Source organism: Labeo rohita, chromosome 1 (genome assembly GCF_022985175.1).
Source record: "Labeo rohita strain BAU-BD-2019 chromosome 1, IGBB_LRoh.1.0, whole genome shotgun sequence".
Taxonomy (NCBI): domain Eukaryota; kingdom Metazoa; phylum Chordata; class Actinopteri; order Cypriniformes; family Cyprinidae; genus Labeo; species Labeo rohita.
In genome coordinates, this window is record NC_066869.1 from 42,786,239 (window position 1) to 42,810,318 (window position 24,080).

At 35.2% G+C, this 24,080-nt stretch overlaps 2 protein-coding genes across 3 annotated transcripts in view; both read right to left on the bottom strand.

The window, feature by feature from the left end:
- Window positions 1-403: 403 nt before the first annotated feature.
- Window positions 404-5,690, bottom strand: cacng3a (calcium channel, voltage-dependent, gamma subunit 3a). Its single transcript, XM_051115457.1, has 4 exons — window positions 5,435-5,690; window positions 3,758-3,841; window positions 3,267-3,407; window positions 404-1,667 (listed from the first exon to the last, which is right to left on the bottom strand). The coding sequence occupies exons 1-4, from the start codon at window positions 5,643-5,645 to the stop codon at window positions 895-897; spliced, it is 1,209 nt and encodes a 402-aa protein (XP_050971414.1). The 5' UTR covers window positions 5,646-5,690; the 3' UTR covers window positions 404-894.
- A 2,353-nt stretch (window positions 5,691-8,043) lies between these two features.
- The window catches only part of prkcba (protein kinase C, beta a), a 40,616-nt gene continuing 24,579 nt past the window's right edge, over window positions 8,044-24,080 (bottom strand). The window contains exons 6-17 of one of the 2 annotated variants that reach the window (XM_051106496.1): window positions 23,450-23,606; window positions 23,212-23,346; window positions 23,025-23,121; window positions 22,794-22,940; window positions 20,651-20,824; window positions 20,472-20,563; window positions 19,841-19,903; window positions 19,395-19,533; window positions 19,224-19,304; window positions 18,998-19,105; window positions 18,777-18,917; window positions 8,044-10,856 (exon numbers count right to left, since the gene is read on the bottom strand). In XM_051106496.1, coding sequence (XP_050962453.1) covers window positions 10,704-10,856; window positions 18,777-18,917; window positions 18,998-19,105; window positions 19,224-19,304; window positions 19,395-19,533; window positions 19,841-19,903; window positions 20,472-20,563; window positions 20,651-20,824; window positions 22,794-22,940; window positions 23,025-23,121; window positions 23,212-23,346; window positions 23,450-23,606 — 1,487 coding nt within the window. In that variant the 3' untranslated portion in view covers window positions 8,044-10,703. Of the gene's footprint in view, window positions 10,857-14,025; window positions 15,806-18,776; window positions 18,918-18,997; window positions 19,106-19,223; window positions 19,305-19,394; window positions 19,534-19,840; window positions 19,904-20,471; window positions 20,564-20,650; window positions 20,825-22,793; window positions 22,941-23,024; window positions 23,122-23,211; window positions 23,347-23,449; window positions 23,607-24,080 lie in introns of those variants that run through there. The other variant, XM_051106487.1, reaches the window with a different exon arrangement.

Here is a 24,080-nt window from a genome sequence, read left to right on the forward strand (position 1 = left end):
TAATAATTTAATTTTAGGTACGTTTTGAAGCATTCCTGCTGGTTTAAGATGGTCCTTAGCTGGTCATGAGCTGGGTTAAGCTGGTTCTTAGCTTAAACCAGCTCAAACCAGCAGCCATACTTCAGAACGTACCTAACCAGCATATGCTGGATTTTTCAACCAGAATGTATTATAAGATCTAGAGTAGAGTGGATTGATTTCAACAGTTTTAATATGGATCTACCCTGGTGAAAAAAACAGCATATGTTGGTAGGTATGTTTTGGCGCTGGTTTAAGCTGGTCCTTTGCTGGTTTATGCTGGTCCTTGACCAGCAACATGACCAGCAAAGGACCAGCATAAACCAGCTAAGGACCAGCTTAAACCAGCGCCAAAACATACATTTTTTCACCAGGGTAGAAATGATGAATGAACCGAAGGACCTTTTTTTACACTTCAGGGGTCTCAGAAACGGTAATCGTCATATTTGGGTAAACTGCTCTGACGATTTGTTCGCTACCTCGATCCCATTAAAACATCCACTTAGCAATTAACTAGTTTTCTGTAATTTAATGCCAGTTACAACATATAGCTTTTTAAATGTACATTACATTTTTAAATGAAAATATAAAATGCTTTTCTAAATTTACGATGTCAATAAAAGTATCAGTGAAAAGGTCCAAAGTGTGTTTTGACATGACAATTGCACTTTGCTGCTCATGTGGTCATTAAGAGTATTGCATCTGAAAAAGTTCCAAGGACAAGGCAGCAGATTCGCTTCTGCATAGAGACAGCAGAGGGCACAATAAACAGCACCATTTTATGCAAATAATATACACATATTTAGTGAAGGAATTAGCAAATCTTCACTTAGACCTTTCATAATATAGCAGCAGAGGTCTTAAAAAAGGTCTTTTTTAAACCGGAGTTGTTCTTCTTGTCGCAGTGCTACTTTGAGACATATATGAGGGCTCTTTTACAGCGTTTTGCACGAGTGAATTGTCATTCCCGGAATTTTCCACATGCACTGGGCTTTTACTGGGCTTTACTGAGTTTAGTTTATAGTTCTGCGAGAGCACGACTCCATTTTCAGGTTTGACTGAATTTTCTCCATGTGCATTTGAAAATGCAAATCCTTTCTCTGTGTTCAAGGAGTTCTGTATGTGCGGAAGCTCTCTATCCGATTTCGCCGAGTTCTGCATGGTCAAAACGAGAGGATTGGTTATGCTGTTATTAGCGATGACAGAGTTATGAAAGTGTGCAAAACCACGGCCGGTGCTGAGGGAGTTGTGCGCGAACGCGTGAGCAGCTGTTGGTGGAAGTCCGCGTCCCAGCGCGTAAAGACCGAGCTCGTTCCCGTGGCGGGCCGGAGAGGGTTCGCGCGATCTGGAGTCTGACGAGCGGTTTTGACCCTGCCTCCAGCGGTAGCGGGAACGGTAGCTGGTCGACCGCCGATGCTGTAGGGAATGCGTGCTGGTTTGGAGGGTGCGATGTGAACGTGCTCGCAACACACGGTGCGTATCGATGAACAGGTGCACGGTCAGGACGCCAACGGTCTCCGCTATGATGAAGGAAAGAGCGCCGCAGTAGAAGCTCCAGCCGTACCAGTGACTGCGCTTGGACTCGCTCTGATTAGGATCGCCAGCGTTGGATGAGATGTACACGATAATGCCAATAATGTTGCTAAGGCCTAAAACAAAAGAAAGATACTATAAACCTTCCTCCTTCTGCTCCAGTCCTCTTATGTGTGTGTTTTTAAATCGCCTTTAAAGTTGTCCAAATGAAGTTCGTAGCAATGCACATTACTAATCAAAAATTAAGTTTTAATATATTTATGGTAGGAAATTTACAAAATATCTTTATGGAACATGATGTTTCCTTAATATCCTAATGATTTTTGGCATAAAAGAAAAATCAATAGTTTTGACCCATGCAGTGTATTTTTGGCTATTGCTAAAAATATACCCTTGCTACTTAAGACTGGTTTTGTGGTCCAGGGTCACATATTTTTAACTCTGTCATATAAGAAAAAACATAAGTCATAATAATTATGACTTAATATAACAATATTTGTTATAGAAAAAGTCTATTTTGAGATACTAATTTATTATTATAAGATAAAAAGTATAATAATGTATATTACAAAAATCACATTATGAAATAAAATTACAAAAGTATAGTAAATTACGGGAAACTACTCAACTATGACATAGAAGGTCGAAATAATGACGTATAAAGTTTGTATTATGACAAAGAGTCTTAACTATGAAATGAAAGGGCAAAATTTCTCAATACGTCTCAATATAGACTTTTTAATTTTCTCTTTTATGTCATAATTAAACATATCATTGTATGGAACCCCATGCATGCCACATTAAAAAGTCAAAAATTGTTACATAATAGGTTGAAATTACAACAAAAAGTCATAATCACGATATAAAAAATAAAAAATTGGTCAATAATTTTTCATATCATACTTAAGACTTAATCTCCTATAATTTTGACCTTTTATCTCATAATTATGACTTAGCTCAAATTTTTAAATCTGTCACATAAGAAAAAACATAAGTCATAATAATTATAATTTAATATCATACTTTTTATTATAGAAAAAGTCTATTTTGAGTTACTAAATTTTGATTACAAGATAAAAAGAATAATAATTTATGTTAAAAAACAAATCATAATTATGAAATAAAAGTACAAAAGTATATGGAAAAAATGATGGGAAATTGGGAAAACTAGTCAAAACTATGACATAAAAGGTTGAAATAATGCAATAAAAAATTGTATAATGACAAGAAGACTTAAATATAAAATGAAAGGACAAAACTTTGACTTTGATTATGACTTTTTAGCTGTCCTAATTTAAACTTTTTATGTCATAACAGACTTTTTATCATTGTTTGCCATAATATCAGAGCTTTTCTTATAATTTCCTCCTTTTATGTCAAAATTAAACTTTTTATCTCATATGTATGATTCTTTATGTCCTAATTGTCATTTTTTATGTCATAATTATGATTTGCCAAAGCATTTTTTTTCTTATGTGGCAGACACTGGCTTTCATATTGTCATAAGAATACCACATATATTTGGTTACAGTGCCAACTTAAGGCTAAAGGCTAAAAAGTTACAAGTAATGCAAAATCTGCTTGGCTATGATCTACTCAGATATACTCAATATTACAGTGGGCTGCTATTGATAGAAATTAGAAATATTTTAAAACATCTGTTACGTACCCATTTAAATAATCAGGTAAAAGTCTATATATGAGCACTGACATACCAGCTGAGACAAAAAAGATGCCTGCGCTCAGGATGACATTGTGTCGGCTCTTGTAGAACTCACTGGCGGCTACACATACTCCACCGATGAACAGCAGTCCCACACTCATTATAGGGAAAAGACTAGATGCGCGCACAGCACCTGTCACACAAACACACACAAAATATTATAACTGATCTCTAATAGTGTATTTTCACATTTTGTCTGTAAATCAGTTTGATTTACAAAACCGAATAGGGGCAGTAATCTGAAAACACAAATATTTTTCCATACTGCTTTTTTTAATACTTATCCACACCTGGAAATTACTTATTATAAATCAAATTCAGTACTTTTCCATTCTTTTCCAAACTCTTTAGGAAGTAACCTTGTTTTAACAGTGATTACATTTGAAACTACAGAGTTTGCAAATGCTATTATTTAACGTTAGGGTTTTTTTTATTGCTTGTGTTTGACCTTTAACTGAATGTGAAACATTTGTAAATACTCACGCAGTAGATATTCTGCAGCATCTTGTTCATAATCTGCGTCCTCTGGAAAATGATCAATGTTCTTACAAACCCCTTTAAATATGCCTGTAAGAAACAAACATCCAGACAAATTCACAGTCACACATGACTCAGTTAATGGCCAATGCCATTTTCCACATGATTGGACTAATGCTATCAAATCATTAACAGTATCAATATCCTCCCATCTAATTAGACATTCTCAAAGCACAGAAAGGCAAACACTATTTCCAGTTTTTACTGGGCAGCACATTTTCTCTTTCTCTCAGTGTCGTTCCACATATAAAATATCATGAGCCAAAGTAACTATTAGTAGGGCCGTAAAGCAAAATATAGAGGCTAATTAAAGTGGCATTAAATTTAAAGTGGGCTTTTTTGTTGTTGCGTGTAAATTAAAACAAAATGCTCACTGCATGGGCATGTGGTATGTAGATGCAACATGCATCTGCATGTGTAATAGCTGCATTTCTGTTGTTGTATTTTTTTGTGTGCATAATTGATGTTACAGAGAACTTTAGTTGTAGTGTACGGTCTGTGCCAAACATCTTTCAACTGTCCACTCGTACCCTAAATATCTCTCGAATTCACACGCGTTAAGTGAACGCTGCCACTTTGATGCCCTTTTAACAGAGTGAACGCTTCATTACACTTTCCATTAAAAGAATTGACGTTGAACTGATATAGGTCAGACTCAGAGAACAGGAGAGGGTGGGAGAGATGGGTCGAAACTACAGGAATGCGTATTGTGCGAGAAAGTAAAAATAATTAAATCAATAATCAGATAAACAAATCAACCCACAGGAAAGGGGTTTGATTCGACTCCAACTTTTAAACATTTAGTCATCTGACACACAAGCTTTAGAAAAACGTGAGGTCTGGTAAAATGGCAGTGATCATAGTAAAGTGAATGTTTACTATATTCATGAGTAATTCAAGATACTTCACAGGCTAGCATGGTAAATGCAAACAACAACAACAAAAACATGGTAAAACTACTGTACAATGAAAAATAAACTTTTTTGTGCAACGGTACAAAATGGTAACCTGAAATTGTTACCCTAAATTGCATTTTTTTTTTACCTAATTTAACCCACAAACAGTAGTTTTTCTGGTATAAATTAATATATTTAGGTTACTTAAGTAATGTTTTACTATTTTGACTTGATTACAGTTAGTTAATTTAGTCATTTTAGACCATTTTTAGTGCACACCTTTGAATATTTAATGTATTCAGTAACATTAAATCTCAACCAAACACAGTTTGAAGGTTTCAGAATCCTTTCTGACATTCTGTTATCATTCATTCATTTAATAAATCAAAATTTACCAGTTTTATTGCAACAACTTTTGCCACAGTTACTTGCAATCATAAAACAAAAACCTGAATAAAACCAGTAACACTTTACAATAAGGTGTCATTTGTTAACATTAGTTAATGTATTAACAAACATGAACAAACAATGCACAATACATTTATTACACTATTTAATAATCTTTGTTAATGTTAGTTAATATAAATACATTAGTTCACTGTTAGTTCATGTTAATTCATAAATTGTTAATTATAGCTAACGTTATATTACAGTGTTATCAAGCCATCCACTTAAACATGCCATAAAAAGCATTTTTATAAACGTTTTTAAGAAAAAAAAATAGTACCTTCCATGCAGCACTGTCTCCAGAGCCCCGAGTGCGTAAGCACCTCCTCATTCTTTCGGTTGGTGTCGTTGTCATTGACGCTTTTGGTCCTGCAAACTCCACGGGAGTACAACCAGTAGTCGGTGCCCACCGCAATGGTCATCAGGCTGAAGGCCGCGAAAGCTCCCGCCGTGGTGAGGAGCATCTGCACTCCACGGTTACACACCTTCATCCTGCTCCCGGCTCTCTGGCATCAGTGTACACTTATTAAAGTCACAAGCGGCTTATCCATATTTACTGGTGTTGATGAGCTCTCACATGCCTGCGACCATGTCAGTGAAGTTTTCGAGAAATTTTGGCACGCGTTCCTCACGCTGTGCGCGTTTACGCGTACACTGAGAGAGATCATTTGGGGTTTATATCTCCTTCATGAAGATAAATCCTTATTCCAACTTACCTTATTCATCAAAAACCAACTCCAAAAAAAACTTTATCCCAAAAGTCATTGCGGTGGTGTTACGTTTTCTCCGTATTCCTTCGGATAAGACCAGTATGTCCATGACTGATCTGTGTGCGTTCCCATATGGATCACACTGAGGTGGGTTTTGCAGTCTCTAATGGGTCTCTGCTCCATGGATGTAAAGCACCGCCTCTCACTTTCCGCTCGATAGTGCGTGAGCACAGATAAACTTATGCAATAGAGCATCAGTACACTTAAAAGAAGAACATACACAAACTAACACATTTATTTAACGCAGTCATCTGCATGTTTTCTTTTTAACAAACCCTAAAATAGGTGAGTCTTTATGATAGAGTGTTCACACATTGTTAGCAATGCAATTACCCAGCCAACATTTGTATGTGGGGCCCATATGGGTATGAACTGGGCTGAAAAATGGGCCACATATAGGATTGTCCGCGGTTTCCGTAATAGCCCCATGTTAACTGCCCTCGTGGATTTCATATAGGATTGAACTTGTCACAAAGTGGAACCCAACTGGGCAACATGCACAAGACCCATCTTGGTCCCAGCTTTAACCCAGCTAACATTTGATTGTGGGGCCCACGTGGGTTTGACATGGGCTGAAAAATGGGCACTATATGGGATTGTCCGTGGGTTCCATAATGGCCCCATGCCAATTGCCCACATGGATTCCATATGGGATTGCACTTGCCACTTGGTGGGACCCAACTGGGAAACATGTGCAAGACCCATCTCGGTCCCAGCTTTAGCGCATATTGACAAAGGTACATCTAACACTTAAGGTTGCTCAAAGTATTGGAGTTTTTAGATTGGATTGTAAAGACGTATAAAAAATGTATAAAATTATTTTGACTATAGAGGGTTCGCACTTACATCATGATTTTTTCAGTTACCTGGATGCGCGGCCATATTGGCGATACTCACATGTAAACAACAGCACGGATTGCACGGTACATGTACTACTGAATACATTGTTCTGCTAATTTATACTGTCTAAACCACGGAAAAACATGTGGAAGCTGCTAAATCTCTAAATTCTCTAAATTTTTTGCACTCTTCTCCCTGATTTTTTGTAACTTTTGAGAGTCTATCCATCTTATTTTTCAATGCGGAAGTAAACTGTTTTTTGGTAGTGTGTTACACGTCTGGTTCATAATACACCACAGGGAAATAAGAAGAATATCGAAATGCAGTAAACGGTAAAACAGTTTGCACTACAAACCAATGTTCATAATTAAGATAATACATTAAAATAATATGGTAAGACACACCAATTTGTAATATCAAGCAGCAAAACAAGCTTTTTGTTCAGCTAAAAATAGCTGGAAGTGGATGAGACCGGAAGCCAGACACAAAAAATTTACAAATGGCTGCACCCACTCTTATGGGAAAAATTAAGTGGATAGTACTCCAAATATTTATCCCTATCCGACCAATTAGTACAGCCCAAAACATGACAATAACTTACCTTTTTCAGCAGCAATTATCATCAAAATATGGAAGTTACATTCGGTTCAGTGGCATTGTTTATGTTCAGTTTATTACTCACTCACATGTCCTTCTTCTATTGCGTGTCAGTCTTCAGCGCAGGTTTACGAGAGTACTCTCGTGAACCCACATCGAAAACTGACATGGGAGGGAAGAAATTGCTTAATAAAGTCATTTTAGTTTTCTTTGCTCACAAAAAGTTTTCCTGTAGCTTCAAAAATTAAGGTTGAAGCACAGATGTCAAATGGACTATTTTAGCAATGTCCTTACTACCTTTCTGGCCCTTGAATGTGGTAGTTGCATCGCTGTCTATGCAGAAAGCTCTCGGATTTCATCAAAAATCCTAATTTGTGTTGCGAAGATGAACGAAGGTCTTACAGGTTTGGAAAGGTGAATAATTAATGATTTTTTTTTTTTTGTGAACTATCCCTTTAAGCAGTAACAATTTAAAATAGAAAAACACATTTCTTAGTTTCTTGTGAACAGGCCAATAACCTTATAACAAAAACTAACAAAAATTACAAATACACGGAATGGCATTTGAAAACTTCAGCTTTAATAATCCACATAGCATAAATAAATAACATGCAAAATATCTCTGCAATCACCAGCGATAGCCCTCCCCATAGCCAACCACTGCTGCTGTCTGGATGTTATGTCGATGTGTCGTTGTTGACATGCATCTGTCTTGCATAGTATAAAACTTGTTTTGGGGGGACTGATTCTTGTACAGGAAGCCCTTTAAATCCTTCATCATTAAAACATGATAGAAAAACTAAAATAATAACTGCTTACTAAACAGGGCCAGGGTTTACAATATCACAATGTGCATGTTTGTTTGAGGTGTGACAATTACCTTGATCACGTAAAGGCCACGTCATTCATTTACAGTTACGCACATGCCGAAGAGATTTAGTTTAGGACAGAAACACTAGTAAGGCTTGTCTTATCCGCACTTTCTTATGTTTTTATATTTTCAAAAAAACGTTCAGTTAAAGCAACTGTATGTAGTTAAATGAGTCGTAAATATACAGCTGTTGTAATTACACGTGCATTTGTTGCTGTCGTGAAGCAATCGGATCTGCTCTTTTTTGGTATTTTGTACCCATTCATCCAACTTGCATCCTCACACAACTGAACGGAAAATGGAAACAAAACAGAAGCCATGTACCTCGTTAAAAGTAAGTGAACCATCGGAATCATTTTGAAACTGATGTTTCAAGATTAAAAAATACATACAGTTGCTTTAAAATGACAGCTTTTCTCTCTTTTCTATTTTTGTAGTTCAGGCTACAGGTCTTAAACATTTAACCCTCCATATACACTATACAATAAATATTATACAATAACTTTTTACATTATCCCCACTTTTCCGGTTGTCACCTCAGGAAAAGCAGATTATACTTATATTATCACTGTTTACATGATCACACAATGTGTTTTCATTTGGAAGACTAGAATACTTATATTTCTATTTCATATATCTAATTACAAAATAAAACATAAACAAATAGAAATGTTCACAGACCATAACCCTTACAAGGATCTATGCTACAACAGATCCAACCATTACTGACACACTTGGTTAATAAGTTAACACCGAGTTAAAGAGCAAGGGCTCTACCAGGCATGCATAGGGTAGACTAAAACTCCTTGTGGAGTCTGTTTAACACAGACACATTGCACGTAACGAGCTCCCCAAACACTGCAGATTCCCCCACAGAAATGTATGGCACTGGTTTAGCTAAAGTTGTCGTTTTTCAGCTCATACAGTATGAATCACATTTTTTTTGCAGCCAGTGATATGCATGGAACTACCCCTGATGCCAATTCAGTAAACAGCACTAATGCACTTTACCAAGGATCGCAACCGCATGCACTTGTCAATCGTTCGAGAATAAATTGAAAAGAAATGGTGAAACTTAGTACCTTAAACACAGTAAAGATTGAAAGTGCATTATTAGTAACATTTTCCAGTCAGCAATTGTAATTCTCATCATATTGCACATCAGAAGTCGTAATTCATTATCCATTTTCTCGTAAGCATATTTTAATTTCATGTTATTTGATGTTAGTCTGCATTTTGCATTTTATTTTCTTTGTCATGCTTGCGGAAGTTTCCTTCTCAAACTGTTTTAACCCTAAAATGGTCAATTCCACCACATAAGGGAAACATTATGCTTTTGTAAATCATAATTGTAACATGAAAAGTTAAAATTGACATATTAAGACATGACATAAAAAGTAGAAATTGAGACATAAAGGTCACCATTTTTGAAAAGTTGAAATTGTAAGATTAAAAAAATGAAATTGAAAGCTGACAAAAGGTCGTAATTATGACTGCCATAATTAGTTTTTTATTTCATAAATGACTTGTGTATGTGTCATACCTACAAGAGCACAGAATTCCCAGAAAAATGATTAAAAAACTTAAAAGTAAGTTCATTATTTGATTCAAGACTGTTTTAATATCAAATTTCTAATATACGTAATATACCAGATTATATGTAAAATGAAGGTAAGCTGTCAACATATTTTCATGTAACACTGTTCATTTTCAAAGCTTTATCCAGGTGCTTTTGAGTTGCATGTAAATTGTCTTATGTAATTCCCTCAAGTTATGACATAAATAATGAATTTTTAAGAGCATCTCATGAACAGAAGCCATTATGGTGGGAGCTAGCTAAATGCCATATGGATGTCATTATCTGACTGTTTTGCTGTAATGCTAATACTTGTGCTGAGAATCTCAGATCAAGCTGAAAGATATCACCCATTTAAAACAAACATCTAGCAATAGATGCTTTAGGATATTTGCTTATCTATCACTCACTGATACACGTGAACCTGACTTTGAGTTTATACCAAATGATACTAATTTAAACCAGATTGGTTGAAGGTTGCGTAAGGCTTAATTAGCTCTGGAAAAAGCCATTAGTGCTGCATGTTGTCAGGCTAATTCATTTGGAAATGAGGGGCTGCAGGAAAAAGCTGACTCAATCTATGGAGAGAAAAGAAAGTGTAAAAGAAAGAGGTAGGATAATTCTCATGGAGATGAAAAGACAAGACATTCTCATGGAGACTATGAATACACTCTTTTATAACCGTTCTTCCTCCTCGAATTCAATTCAGAGTTTCTGAGGCCTTGGTTGAGACTGAGTTTAATCCTGGTTTGGTTCTGTATGAACCTGCTGGGTTTGTGCCTGTTTAGTGAAGAGAGGAAAATCGAGATGGCACAGGGACAAAATAATGCTTTCTGGGTAATAAGACCGTCTCGTGCTCTCACACCTGTACGGAGCAATCGATTGGAGGTTGGTGTTAAACCTGAATGACAAACTCAGGGTTGGTGTAGGAGAAGCCTTGGAATTCATTTTGGTCCAGATTCATAATGAAGAGTTTATCTGTTGGTGTCAGCTCAACTGCCATCTTGGTGAACTCCTTGTCGAAATTACCTGTGTCACGTCGATTTTTCTGGAAGAAAAGCAGAGAAAGTGATTATGAGAAATGATCATGTGCATATGTTTCGCATACGTCACTAATTGTATAGGTTACGACTAGTAACCTGAAATCAAGGCATTAAAAGAACATTTACACATTTTATCATTTTGATAACACAATACAGTAATGTTAAAGGAGAAGTCCACTTCCAGAACAACAATTCACAAATAATTTACTCATCGCCTTGTCGTCCAAGGTGTTCATGTCTTTCTGTCTTCAGTTGTAAAGAAATTATGGTTTTTGAGGACAGCATTTCAGGATTTTTCTTCATATAATGGACTTGATTGGTGCCCCAATTTTGAACTTCCGAAATGTAGTTTAAATGCAGTTTCAAAGGGCTCTAACGATCCCAGCCGAGGAAGAAGGGTCTTGAGTCTCATTCAGCAAAATGAACGAATCTTTTTGGGAGTCATTTCATTCATTTTAGCAAAATATAATTAAAATGTTACGTGTTACTTGACTAACACATCTACTGCTTACACAAACGTTGATTACACTACAAACAAGACAAAACTATTAATTAATTCAACATTAATTCATTGTTTACTTGGGTCTTTAGTCTATGATTAGCTCACCTCACTTCTTATCTGACAAGTTTTCGGGTTTGAGTCGTGTGTTCATTACGTGACAGCCCCACAAGATGACTCGAAACAGGTGAACTAATTCCAGTACAGAACCTAAAAGGATGTTGTGCATGCGTGACTGAATGAATCACTCCCCGAGACGACTCGTTCTTCCTGAGTCACATTAAAGATTTGTGCAAAATGAACAAATTGTTCAAGAACGATCCATCACTAATTTGTAGCATCCTGAACGCACATCATAGAGACTGTGCTACATGAGCATTTGTGCTTAAAAAGTATACAAATTTTTCATTTTTCTAAAAAAAAAAAAGAAAAAAAAAAAAAAGACTGACCGTTTCACTAGATAAGACCCTTCTTCCTCGGCTGGGATCGTTTAGATGTTTTCCTCAAAAACCATAATTTCTTTACAACTGAAGACAGAAAGACATGAACATCTTGAATGACAAGGGGGTGAGTAAATTATTTGTAAATTGTTGTTCTGGAAGTGAACATCTCCTTTAACATTAGTTAATTTCTACACATACACTACTGTTCAAAAGTTTGAGGTTGATAAGAGTTTTTAAAGTTTTGAATCATTAAATACAATAAAAACAGTAATATTGTCAAATATTATTATAATTTAAAATAACTCTTTTCTATTTGAATATATTTCAAAATTGTATTTATTCCTGTCATGCAAAGCTGAATTTTCAGCAGAGTGTGCTGCTTTATATTTTTCAGGATTCTGATGAATAGAACATTCAAAACAGCATTTCTTAGAAATAAAAATCTTCTGTAACATTTTTTCTGCCATTACAAGATTAACATCTTTACTGTCATTTTTGATTAATAAAATAAAAAAAACTTACCGACCCCGAAGTTTTGCACATTTTTTAATTTGTATATATTAATATTAGTTAATTACTGTATTATAACAGAACAATGAATATATATATGTATATTTTCATCTCTACACAATGGGATCGATTTCCTTTTCATTTTGGGATCTTAAAGCATCAACCACATCTTACAACTTTTCCATATATTCAGCAAGTTTTTGTTGGCATACTGCATTATGTGCCACTTCAAAAAGACTATTATTATAGCAGAAATGCAGTTAAAATTAAGTTTCAAAGTCAACACAAAATCGCATTTGCAACCCATTTTACTTTCACAATGCGGCCTGTTTCTATGGAAGCTCCTTTCCGCCACTGAATTAAAAAATTAAAAAATGACTTTTTTCTCAGAATTGCGAGTTACAAAGTCAAAATTGAGAGATATACACTCGCAATTCTAAGAACTAATTTTCTAAGAAAAAGTAAGAATTTTAAGTTTATACCTCATGATTTTGACTTTGTAACTCAATTATAGCAATTGCTAGTTAATATCATGCAATTCTGACTTCATTTCTATTTCTTGCAATTGTGACTTTATATCACACAATTCTGAAAAAAGAAATGTCAGAAATGTGACTTTATAACTCACAATTGCAAGTTTATATCTCACAATTCAGACAAAAAAAGTCAGAATTGCGAGTTTGTATGCCGCCATTCTGAAAAAAAAAAAAAACCCCAAAAAACAGAATTGTGAGATAAAGATTTGCAATTACCTTTATTATTATTATTGTTTTTAATTTATGTTTATGTTTCTGTGATAAGCATGATATTCAGCAAGAAAAAATTAAATTTGTCCATTGGAAAGTTTACATGATCCAAAAGCCCAAAAGGTCTTGGTGAGCAGAAACAAGTTGATGATGACTTACGGAGGCACTTTGGAAAAATGTGCCAAATCACCTGAAACGTGTCTTAGGAAAGCAAATAGGGTCCATTTTAATTTTATGTTGACTTTAAATCAGACATCTGTCATTATAATCACATATCAACTGTAAGACAACACAAAAACATCACTAGATACTAAAAGTCAGAAACAGCAAAAAAGACCAGGAGGAAACTGATGAAGAGGAACCCACAGCTCGAAGATACATCAGAATCAAAAACTCAAGACAAAGCAAACTAACAGAACTACAGGTTTTGAGAGTCAGTCTGGAAGAGGCCGGATTATACCAAAGACAACATGGAGGGACAGTACAAAGGAGAGCACACTGGACCATAAACGTCTAAAACACACCCATGAGAATGAGATGAACGTTTGGACATTGAAGTCCAGCCACCAACTGGAGACAAACAGCTCAAAGTTCTGCCAAACACACAAACCAGGAACAGAGAGACACCAAATGCCCTTTCATTCAAGACAGAGGACGATCAAGAAAGTCCTACCTTCTGCTAGGAGCCCAAACCAGCTCAAGAACAAGGGCCTTGGGGAGAAGTACTTCTTGAGAGTCTGGTCCCTGTACCTACTCAATAATTGCACCATCATGTCCTCATGAGACCCAGAAGTCCAAATACACAATTTATACACACACACACACGCATGCACGCAAAACACTCCTTTTGTTCTCACGTGGTTCTGCTGTTCGCTGATGGATATGTTATTAGTTATATTATGATAATTAAACGTGTGTGTGAATTCAGAAGACTTTTTTTTATTTTTAAGACTAGTCATTTTTAGGTCTCTGGTCATTTTTTTTTTTTTTTTAAGAAATTAATATTTTTACTCACTAAGAATGCATTAAATTGATCAAAAGTGACAATAAAGACAATAAAAATTACAAGAAAGAACAGCTTTTTTTAAAAAAAATATTCTGTAACATTACAAATAAAGCAACAATCTATAAATGTGACACTGAAAGCTGGAGTAATGATCCTGAAAATTCTGGAATAAATTACATTTTAAAATAGAAAACAGTTACTTTTAATTGCAGTAATATTTCACAATATGAATATTTTACTGTATTTTTGATCAAAATAAATGCAACTTTGGTGAGCATGAGAGACTACTTTAAAAACCTTACTGATCATCTTATATTGTTTTATACCGACCACATATATGCCAGTATTTACTGTGTGTTAACATATGAATTTTGAATTTTTTGTAGGTTGACTAAATTTATGTATATTTACCATCTAAAATACGTACATATTATTAACTATATTTAACATATCCTAAAATATCAGTATTCAGAATCTACATTTCGGCACTGTTTGTGTATGCAAGAATAAACACAGAAGGAAAATATACAGACATACAGAAATCATTAATATATTCCAAATACATATTCATATATTTTCCTCTATAGAAACAGTCTGTCCACAGTTTCACAGTAATTTGATCCAAACACTGCCAGGCACAGGTAACAAGTCAAAAAATGTCATACATCACAGATTTGGCTGAAAAATGACATAAAAGATATGTTCTCATAAGTAGTTACAACATCATCGATATGTCGGGAATTAAATTGTTGTAGTCACGTCACTATCATTTCCAGTTGGTTTAAGGATGTGGCTATGAGTATCCAAGCAGCACTGGTTGGAAAACTACATGTTGCATGACCAGTTCCTAAATTGTAATCTCTGACTTGGCACAGTTTCACACAAACACACGTACGACACCCAACCGAAAAAAGCACTAAAAATGGGGTGACCCAGTAAACATCCTGATCAATAAGCAGTAAATGGTTCATCTGAGGCGCGTGGTTTGTGTGCGCGCGTGTGCGACGGGGAGGAAGATAGATTTGGCAGCTATATTTAATATTCTAAAGATATGTTTCATCACAATGAGTGATTCTCACCAAAACCTCCAGGTCACATTTCACCCCAAAATGAAAAGAAAAATAATAAGAAACATTTATAATAGATAAAATGAAGCATCTTTTTTAAAACCATTACAGTCTTTTTGCATTGTGACATCACGTATATAATATATATATAATTATTATTATTTACTATTTAGGGGTGAAATGTGACCATCAAACTGGATTTATCCAAGTTCTCGAGTTTTTTTTTTTTAGTTTTTTTTTTGAACCCGTAACACTACAGTCCATGATATATCAAGCATCAAATAGTCAAAATCTCGCAAAGCTGCCACACATTCACTCTTTATAGGTTCATTTACAAAGTTAGTCAATCTCTTGCCTTGATCCTTTTAATCAAACGAAAAATAATAAGCAGGAAGGAACAATATGAACTGAAATTACCTCCATTCCTCCATCAGTTTGGTTGAACACTCTCATTGGCTCATTCAGACTATGTCATTTTCAAGATCTCTAATCTCACTGGTCCCTATTTTGTGCTTGGCTAAAACTGGCTACTTGGATTTCACAGATGCAAAATTTGGATTAATGTATGAGAAGCCCTGAAATTCTTCTTGGTCCAGGTTTTGAATCACTTCCTGGTCAGGAGGGGTCAGGACGGGAGGATGGCGGGTGAAAAAACGATCAAAGTTCTCTGCGTCTCGACCGCACTGTGGAGAAGACGAGAGAAGAGAGATGTGGCATGGGAAAAATGATGGTACGGCGTGAGCAAACAAATAAGGAATTAATGACAAATGAAAGCTTCAAATGTGAAAAAATATATATATTAAAAGGTGTGATAATAGTAACAGTACTTAAATAGTAACAGCCTTAATTAAGCGAATGTGTAATGATAGAAAATGATGAGCACAGAACTACATTGCATAACTTAAATTAACAATCTCAAACAACCTTCTTTATTCGTTTGAGCAAAACATTTCATGCACATCATTTTCTGTGTAGGAAACATATTTCTGATGCTGCTAATTGTTGTGTCAACGCATAAAAAAAACATTCTGCTTTCAGGTGATGAGGATGCAGCATTCAGAAAAATGTGATCTGTGGAATCGGACAATTCCAAGCATTCAAAAAGAAGTGAAAGGGTGAAGAGCAGGGATTGTGACAAAATAAAATAAAGGATCTGTATTCAAAACACTTACCTGTGAATGGGTAAAACACTAACTTTTTAAAGAGGTCATGAACTGAGAAACCAAAATTCCCTTGTTCTTTTGACATATAAGAGGTCACTGTACTATAAAAACATCCTGTACGTTTCAGAACTCAAAACTTTCTAATTAGTCTTAAAACAGTTTATACTGAATCCAGTCTGCCAAAATGACAGGTTGTAGGCCATTATATCATTTATCTAAAATGGTTACACTCGGTGAGCTACTGGCACTACCTGTTGCTATTTTTACCACAATAAAATACTGATACGAGAGCTTACGGGTGGCAATGGATATAAGCGTAGGCTTAAATCAAATGCTGTACCATTGATTTTTCCCCACAAAGAGTCTAAATGCCCCTAGATATCGAGTGAAATCTACACCAAGATACTCCTTCAGTGACTGCGGCAACATGGCAGAGCCTGAAGTACGACATGTTCCTGGATCAACATCTTTATTGACACATGAACACACATGAACCAGGAACACATCTAACTCAGGACGTGCCGGCGTCATGACAAGCATCGGTATGTTTACATCCCGCCAGGATGGCATCTAGCATTTCTTGTCTCTGCTGTTTGTCAGCTCTTTCAGTAGCTGTGGTCTACTAAAAGCCTCAAAGGCATCAGGGCTAAAGTGGAGAGAACAAAGACACAGGTCTTTAGGAAGTTTCATTCATTCACAGGCATCTTCCCATTCTTTTCTCCTCTTCTAATCGCTAAGAAAAGCAGTGAAGACTTACATGGCTTCTCTTGTTGCCCTTCGACTGAAAATTACAACCAAAAGCCGCACAATGTGGCACTGTATCAGTATTTTATTGAGTTGTGCTGTGGTAAAAATAGCAACAGGTAGCACCAGAGTGCAATCTTTTTACATTACCGAAATAATGGCAACCCCCAGTCCAAAATATGTATAAAACAAAGTGGATTTTTTAAATAACGTAAAAATTTCATGGGTTTTCTACTACATATTTCAGTAAAAGACATAATTTATGTTATATTAAGCCATACAAGTCTTAATACCTAGGGATCCCTTTAAATGTTTAATCTTTGAACTCACCTCACACATCCTGAATGCAGAATTATGTGGGGGCGGGGCTTAGTAAAACTGGTCAATAAGGTCACAGTTGAATACACTGTGATAAATATATGCTTAGACTTTAGAGCAAAGAACAAAATGTCAATCTAAACTTTACGCAAATCAGTCAGCGCTGTTGCATGGAAATGTATACACATATAGACCTATCAAGAATTCAAAATAAATCAAATAATTAAGTCAAACATGTTAAATCTCTGTTAAGTGCAGAGGCTTAGGAATGATCCGAAAAGTGGGAGACGCATTAAAAATCTCGTCAGCCTCTCTTCACATGTACACCATAATTTCAAATGCCTAGTTACCATGGATACACTCATATGACATACCATTTGAAACCTTAAAAACAATCACTTTAACATTATTGTTACTTTAATAAATAATTAGACCTAAACGTATATTATATATATAATATACAACACTGAAGAAAAGTTTCATGAGCAGCAAATCAGCATATTAGATTGATTTCTGCAGGATCATGCGACGCTGAAGACTGAAGTAATGAGGCTAAAAATTCATCTTTGCATCACAGGAATAAATTACATTTGAAAATATTAAAACAGAAAACTCTTATTATTAATTGTAGTATTTTTTTACAAGTTTACTCTTTTTACAATATTTTAAATAAATGTAGTCTTTGTAAACATGAGACTACTTCTTTAAAAACATTTTTAAAAAACCTTACTGAACAATATATATAATCAAAGATGACTTTTAATCTCTTGTTCAGTGGTACAGTGCACATGCTGTGCCAGGCGCAGCTTGGATTAATTTAATACTAAATGAATAAATGAATATGAATTAATTTAAGTGATGCAGATGCTGACATTGGATTACCATTAATCACTTGCACATTGTTCAGCCAAAGCAGCTGGTATGCTTAGAAACAGCATATGTATTGTTTTATCACCGAAACTTGTGCTGTATGTCTTTAAAATTAATACCATTTATATATTTCAGTGTGGTTTAAGTGTCCAAATACGTTTCTGGGTCACTGTATATCCACATCCAAAGTCAACCCGCAAAATCCACACAGTAAAAACGCATCAACTCTTGAAATACTCCACTGTTGTTTTCTGCAGCATTTCCGCATCTTAATCTGAAAGCAAACCTTCACTGCCTCACATATTGGTGTTTTCACAATCTTTGCGGTTTAACAGCCGAGCATGATGTGACGCTTTACTTCCTGCACTGAGCAGTCTGGAACCACAGTATCTTGGCCACATGCACACCAAACCTTCTCTGAATAATAGACACTTAAATAATGAAGATATTCTCCATCACAAAAAGTGTAAAAAGGATGCCATTTTATTGCCATGTGCTGCAATGCACCCACCTGATAAAACACACGCACATTAACACACACAACTGCATTTTTACTTACTGCTTTGGGTTTGAAGGGAGGTTGAACTTCCTTGTTCTGCAGTTTTTCCCAGTCCATGTAACGGAAGAAAGCGTGTTCCTTAATGTCTCGCTCTCCCTCCGGTCCACAGCCCAGACGCTTCCCTGGATGCTTGGTCATCAGCTGCAAATACATAACAGTGTCTGTTAGTGCGTGCAAGCATAGACATAAATGTATTAAGTGTGTTTGTGTTTGTCGCCTACCCCCTTGCATATGGCCACTGCTTCTTTGGACATGGATTTCGGGTAAGACACATGATGCTCCATGATGGACTGGAAAAGCTCATCTTCGTCCTCGCCATCAAAAGGGGGCTAAAGAATAAGCAGCACACTGGCATCACACTTTTTTTTGCATCTATCACAATTACTTCTGAAAATGACTCGACTAATCCAAATTTAGATCCGCAATGATAAGGTTGCGTTATATTACCTGTCCTGCCAGCATTTCATACAGAAGAACTCCATAAGCCCACCAGTCGACAGACTTGCCATATGGTTGATATGCAATGATCTGTAACACAGGAGAGCATGCATGTGCCTCGTGCACACTAACATAGACTCACATAATTCACACAATACATGCGCATATTCACACACAAACCTCTGGGGCAATGTAGTCTGGAGTGCCACAGAAGGTTTTGGTTGTGGCCCCATCACACATGTTTTCTTTGCACATGCCAAAATCTGCAATTTTAATGTGGCCTTCAGCATCCAACATCACATTATCCAGCTTCAGATCTCTATACAAACCCAGACAACAAAGAACAAGAGTTCGCAAACACACTTATTAGTAAATGAATAAATGCAAATAATGCAATGCATCACGAAATATGAGATTCAATTTGATTATTTTGGTATTATTCATAATTAGTTTAAAAAATATGACAAATTAACTGGACGTACAATTTACATCAAAGTGGAATATTAACAAATATTATTATTATTATTATTAATGCACAATACTTTGTGTATTATTATAACAGATTATTAAATTCTGCATATGTTGCATTTAATTTTTATGCTTAGATTCATTCACAAACATTTCACCTGTAAATAATGCCCTTTGAATGAAGAAAGAACAAGCCGATGGCAATTTCTGCAGCATAGAACCTGATGAAAAAAAGTAAAATAAAAATAAAACCACTTAAATTACTGATCTGACTTATTAAACAATCTAAATAATAGTTTTGTTTGTTGGTATAGCATTAATACACATTCATAACCCAAACTGATGACTATGATGTTTGCTTTTATAATGGCAAAAAGTAGTATTTTAAAATATCTTTAAATAAACTTTAAATATTACAAAAAATGTTTTATACATGCATATTTACACACACACATATATATACTTCACAAAAAAGTTGACACGATTAAGTAATGATTCTGAAATAAACTGTAATATTGTGAAATAGTTGTAGAAATTTGCGGTCTATGCAAGGTCAGAAAGTTCTCGATTCACATCAAAAATGTGTTAATTTGTGTTCTGAAGATGAATGAAGGTCTTACGGGTTTGGAACGACATGAGGGTGAGTAATTAATGAGAGAATTTTCATTTTTGGGTGAACTAACGTTTTAAAATACTATTTTGTGCAATGAATAATTAAATGCATAATTTTAACCTTAATTTCGTCATTATTTGACTGTTTTGCATTTGCTTTTAAGAGTGAATACATACACAGCATGGGGTTCCTTAAATTTTCCCACTTGTTGTATTTGATACATCAAATCTCCACCGTTGATATACTCCATCACAAAGTAAAGACGGTCCTACAAATAACAACAACACAATAGAGTAGGGGTTTATCATGTGTTTTTTATGTGTATGTGAATCTGTTTAGTATAGAGAAAGTGTACCATGGTCTGAAAGCATGAGTGGAGCTGGGTGAGGAAGGGTGGTTTGCCGGAGAGAGCGAGGACTCTCTTCTCCACCATAGTGCATTCCACATCATCATCCTGAATGACCACATCCTTCTTTAAGATCTTCACTGCGTACAGTTCATCTGAGCCTTTACGCTCGGCAAGCATCACCTGGAGAAAGAGTAACGGAGAACATGATTATTGTGATACTGACATACTAGTGATTAAAATAATTTAATAATTATTTAATATTCAAATTTAAAAACAACTGTGCAAATTTACTGAGCAAAAGAATAATTTGTATGTGCAGAAATGCACAAAGACTGACTTTGCGCACAAAAAGTATTCTCATAGCTTCATAAAATTATGGTTGAGCCACTGATGTCACATGAACTATTTTAACAATGTTCTTACTACCTTCTTGACCTGGAACGTGTAAGCTGCTTTGCTGTCTATGCAGGGTCAGAAAGTTCTCGGATTACATCAAAAATATCTTAATTTGTCTTCTAAAGATGAATGAAGGTCTTATGGGTTTGGAATGACATGAGGGTGAGTAATTAATGAGAGAATATTTATTTTTGGGTGAACTAACCTTTTAAAATTACATTATATAGAGCCAACAAATAGCATTACGTTTTATTGAATATCATTTGGATTTAATTTATTATAAGATACCTCTTAAGAAGATCTTTTTCAATTTTTTATACATTTTATAAATGTGAGAATAATTAGTTTAATACTTTTTTTTTTCAATTTATATTTTTTTAAACTTTAAAAATAAATGTTAGAGGACTTGTAAAAGTTATGAATAACCTTTTTTGAAAGTCTCTTATGCTCATCATTGCTGCATTTAATACAATACAGTAAAAAAAAAACAGTAATATTGTGAAATATAATTAAAATTTAAAATAACTTTTCTATTTTAAAATATAACTTATTCCTGTAATGCAAAGCTGAATTTTCAGCATCATTACTCCAGTCTTCAGTGTCACATGATCCTTCAGAAGTTATTATTATCAAAAACATTAAGGACAGTTTTGCTGCTTAATATTCTATTTCTGTTTTGTCCCCTGAGATATTCTTTGATGAATAGAAACAGAAATCTGGAACAAATCATGGAACAGAAATCTTTTGTAACCTTATACAGTTGAGGTCAAACATCTACACACACTCTGTAGAATCTTCAAAATGTACATTTTACCAAAATAAGAGGGATCATACAAAATGCATGTTATTTTTATTTAGTACTGACCTAAATAAGATATTTCACATATAGTCAACAAAAGAAAATAATAGCTGAATTTACAAAAAGTTTGTTCAAAAGTTTACATACACTTGATTCTTAGTACTGTGTTGTTACCTGAATGATCCACAGCTGTGTGTTTTTTTGTTTAGTGATAGTTGTTCATGAGTCCCTTGTTCATCCTGAACAGTTACACTGCCTGCTGTTCTTCAGAACAAATCCATCCTTCAGGTCCCACAAGTTCTTTGGTTTTGTGTATTTGAAACCTTTCCAACAATGATTGTATGATCATATGTAAGTAGAGAAGGTTCAAACACTCACTGATGCTCCAGAAGGAAAAATTATGCATTTGGAAGCAGGGGGTGAAAACATTTGCAACTTGAAGATCAGGGTAAATTTAACTTATTTAGTCTTCTTGGAAACAGTTAAGTTTCTTCTGTAGCTTCTTTGGGGCAATACTAAATGAAAAAAAAATATGATATTTGGGCAAAGTAAGTAAATCTTCATTCTGTTCAAAGGTTTACACCCCTTGCTCCTAATGCATCGTTTTTGCTGCTGGAGCATCAGCGAGCATTTGAACCTTACACCCCACACAAAAATGCTGAAAAAACAAAAAATTTGTGGGACCTAAAGGATTTTTCTGAAGAACAGCGGGCAGTTTAACTGTTCAGGACAACTATCACTAAACAAAAAACACAGCTGTGGATCATTCAGGTAACAACACAGTATTAAGAATCAAGCATATGTAAACTTTTAAAGGGTCATTTTTATAAATGTAACTATTATTTTCTTTTGTGGACTATATGTAAATATTTTTTATGTGAAATATCTCATTCAGATCAGTACTAAATAAAAAATAACATGCATTTTGTATGACCCCTGAATGGTGTGTCCTACCTTGCCAAAGCTGCCTTTGCCCAGCACCATGATGAAGTTGAAGTCTGAGAGCTTCATGCGGTCTTGGTTGCCATTGGCATCGTATTTGGAGATGTCATTCTTTGAAGAGCCATCTGTATTCTTAGTGCCAGGGCCAATCTTGGCTCTCTGGAGAGTTGTAAAAAATGTCAATAAAAATCAGAAAGCGAAAAAAGCAACAAATTATAAAATGAGAAGAGACGTGGATTTCACCTCAAATTTCTGCCGCAGTTCTTCATTGCCCTCCTCTCCATCTGGTGGAACTGGAACGTTGAAATACTCCCCTTCCTCTTGGCCCAGCAACTTAAACCTGCAATCCAAACAGATGAAGATGATGGTCTCAATCCTCGAGCGCCGAGGTCTCATGCGTAGGCGGTATCTAGTATCTGGTAGTGCTTACCATCCGTTGACACCTTGTTTCTGCAGCTCAGAGATGCCAAAAGACATTGACCCCATGAAATCATTTCTGCTAGTCAGATCCCAATCCCACACCTCCACTGACAAACGCCTGTCTTTATCTGTATCTTTGAGGTTACTATGGTAACATGAAGATGGAAACAGACATTGCTCATATAAAACATCCACATCCACACAACACATAACTGCACTTGATTGCAAATGTGTTTTTTGCCACTTACAAGCTGAAGTGTTCATCCCAGGTAGGATTGAGGGAGCACTTGATGGTTTTGGTCTTTTGCTTGCTCTCGTTCTTTGGGTCTGGAATCAATTTTAGCTTCACGTATGGATCCGACAGGCCATTTGGATCCATTGGCACCAAGTTAAGAGCCTCCTTGACTATAATTAAAAATACAGAAAAACATAATTTGAAAACTAATGAACGAGGTATTACATGTATGTCAACTGTAGCACCTTTACGTGCAATTTGTATTTCAAAGTAGATAAAACAACCACTATATTCCTGGTAACATTAACAGTATCATTTCAATATATAATTTACAATAATATAACCAAAGTAGCTACAACAGTGTTACTTTAGTATCATTTATACACTACCAGTCAAAAGTTTTTGAACAGTAAGATTTTTAATGTTTTTTTTTTTTTTTTTTAAGAAGTCTCTTCTGCTCACCAAGCCTGCATTTATTTGATCCAAAGCACAGCAAAAACAGTAAAATTTTGAAATATTTTTACTATACAAAATAACTGTTTTTTTATTCAAATATATTGTAAATTGTAGTTTATTCCTGTGATTTCAAAGATGAATTTTTAGCATCATTACTCCAGTCACATGATCCTTCAGAAATCATTCTA

Bases quoted from the DNA above. Each gene is read 5' to 3' on its own strand.
- cacng3a (XM_051115457.1), bottom strand. From the start codon at position 5,645: ATGAAGGTGTGTAACCGTGGAGTGCAGATGCTCCTCACCACGGCGGGA. The intron at 3,842-5,434 runs GTACTATTTTTT...TGTTTCTTACAG, and splicing joins GAGACAGTGCTGCATGGAAG to GCATATTTAAAGGGGTTTGT. The intron at 3,408-3,757 runs GTGAGTATTTAC...TTTGTGTGACAG, and splicing joins TGCTGCAGAATATCTACTGC to GTGCTGTGCGCGCATCTAGT.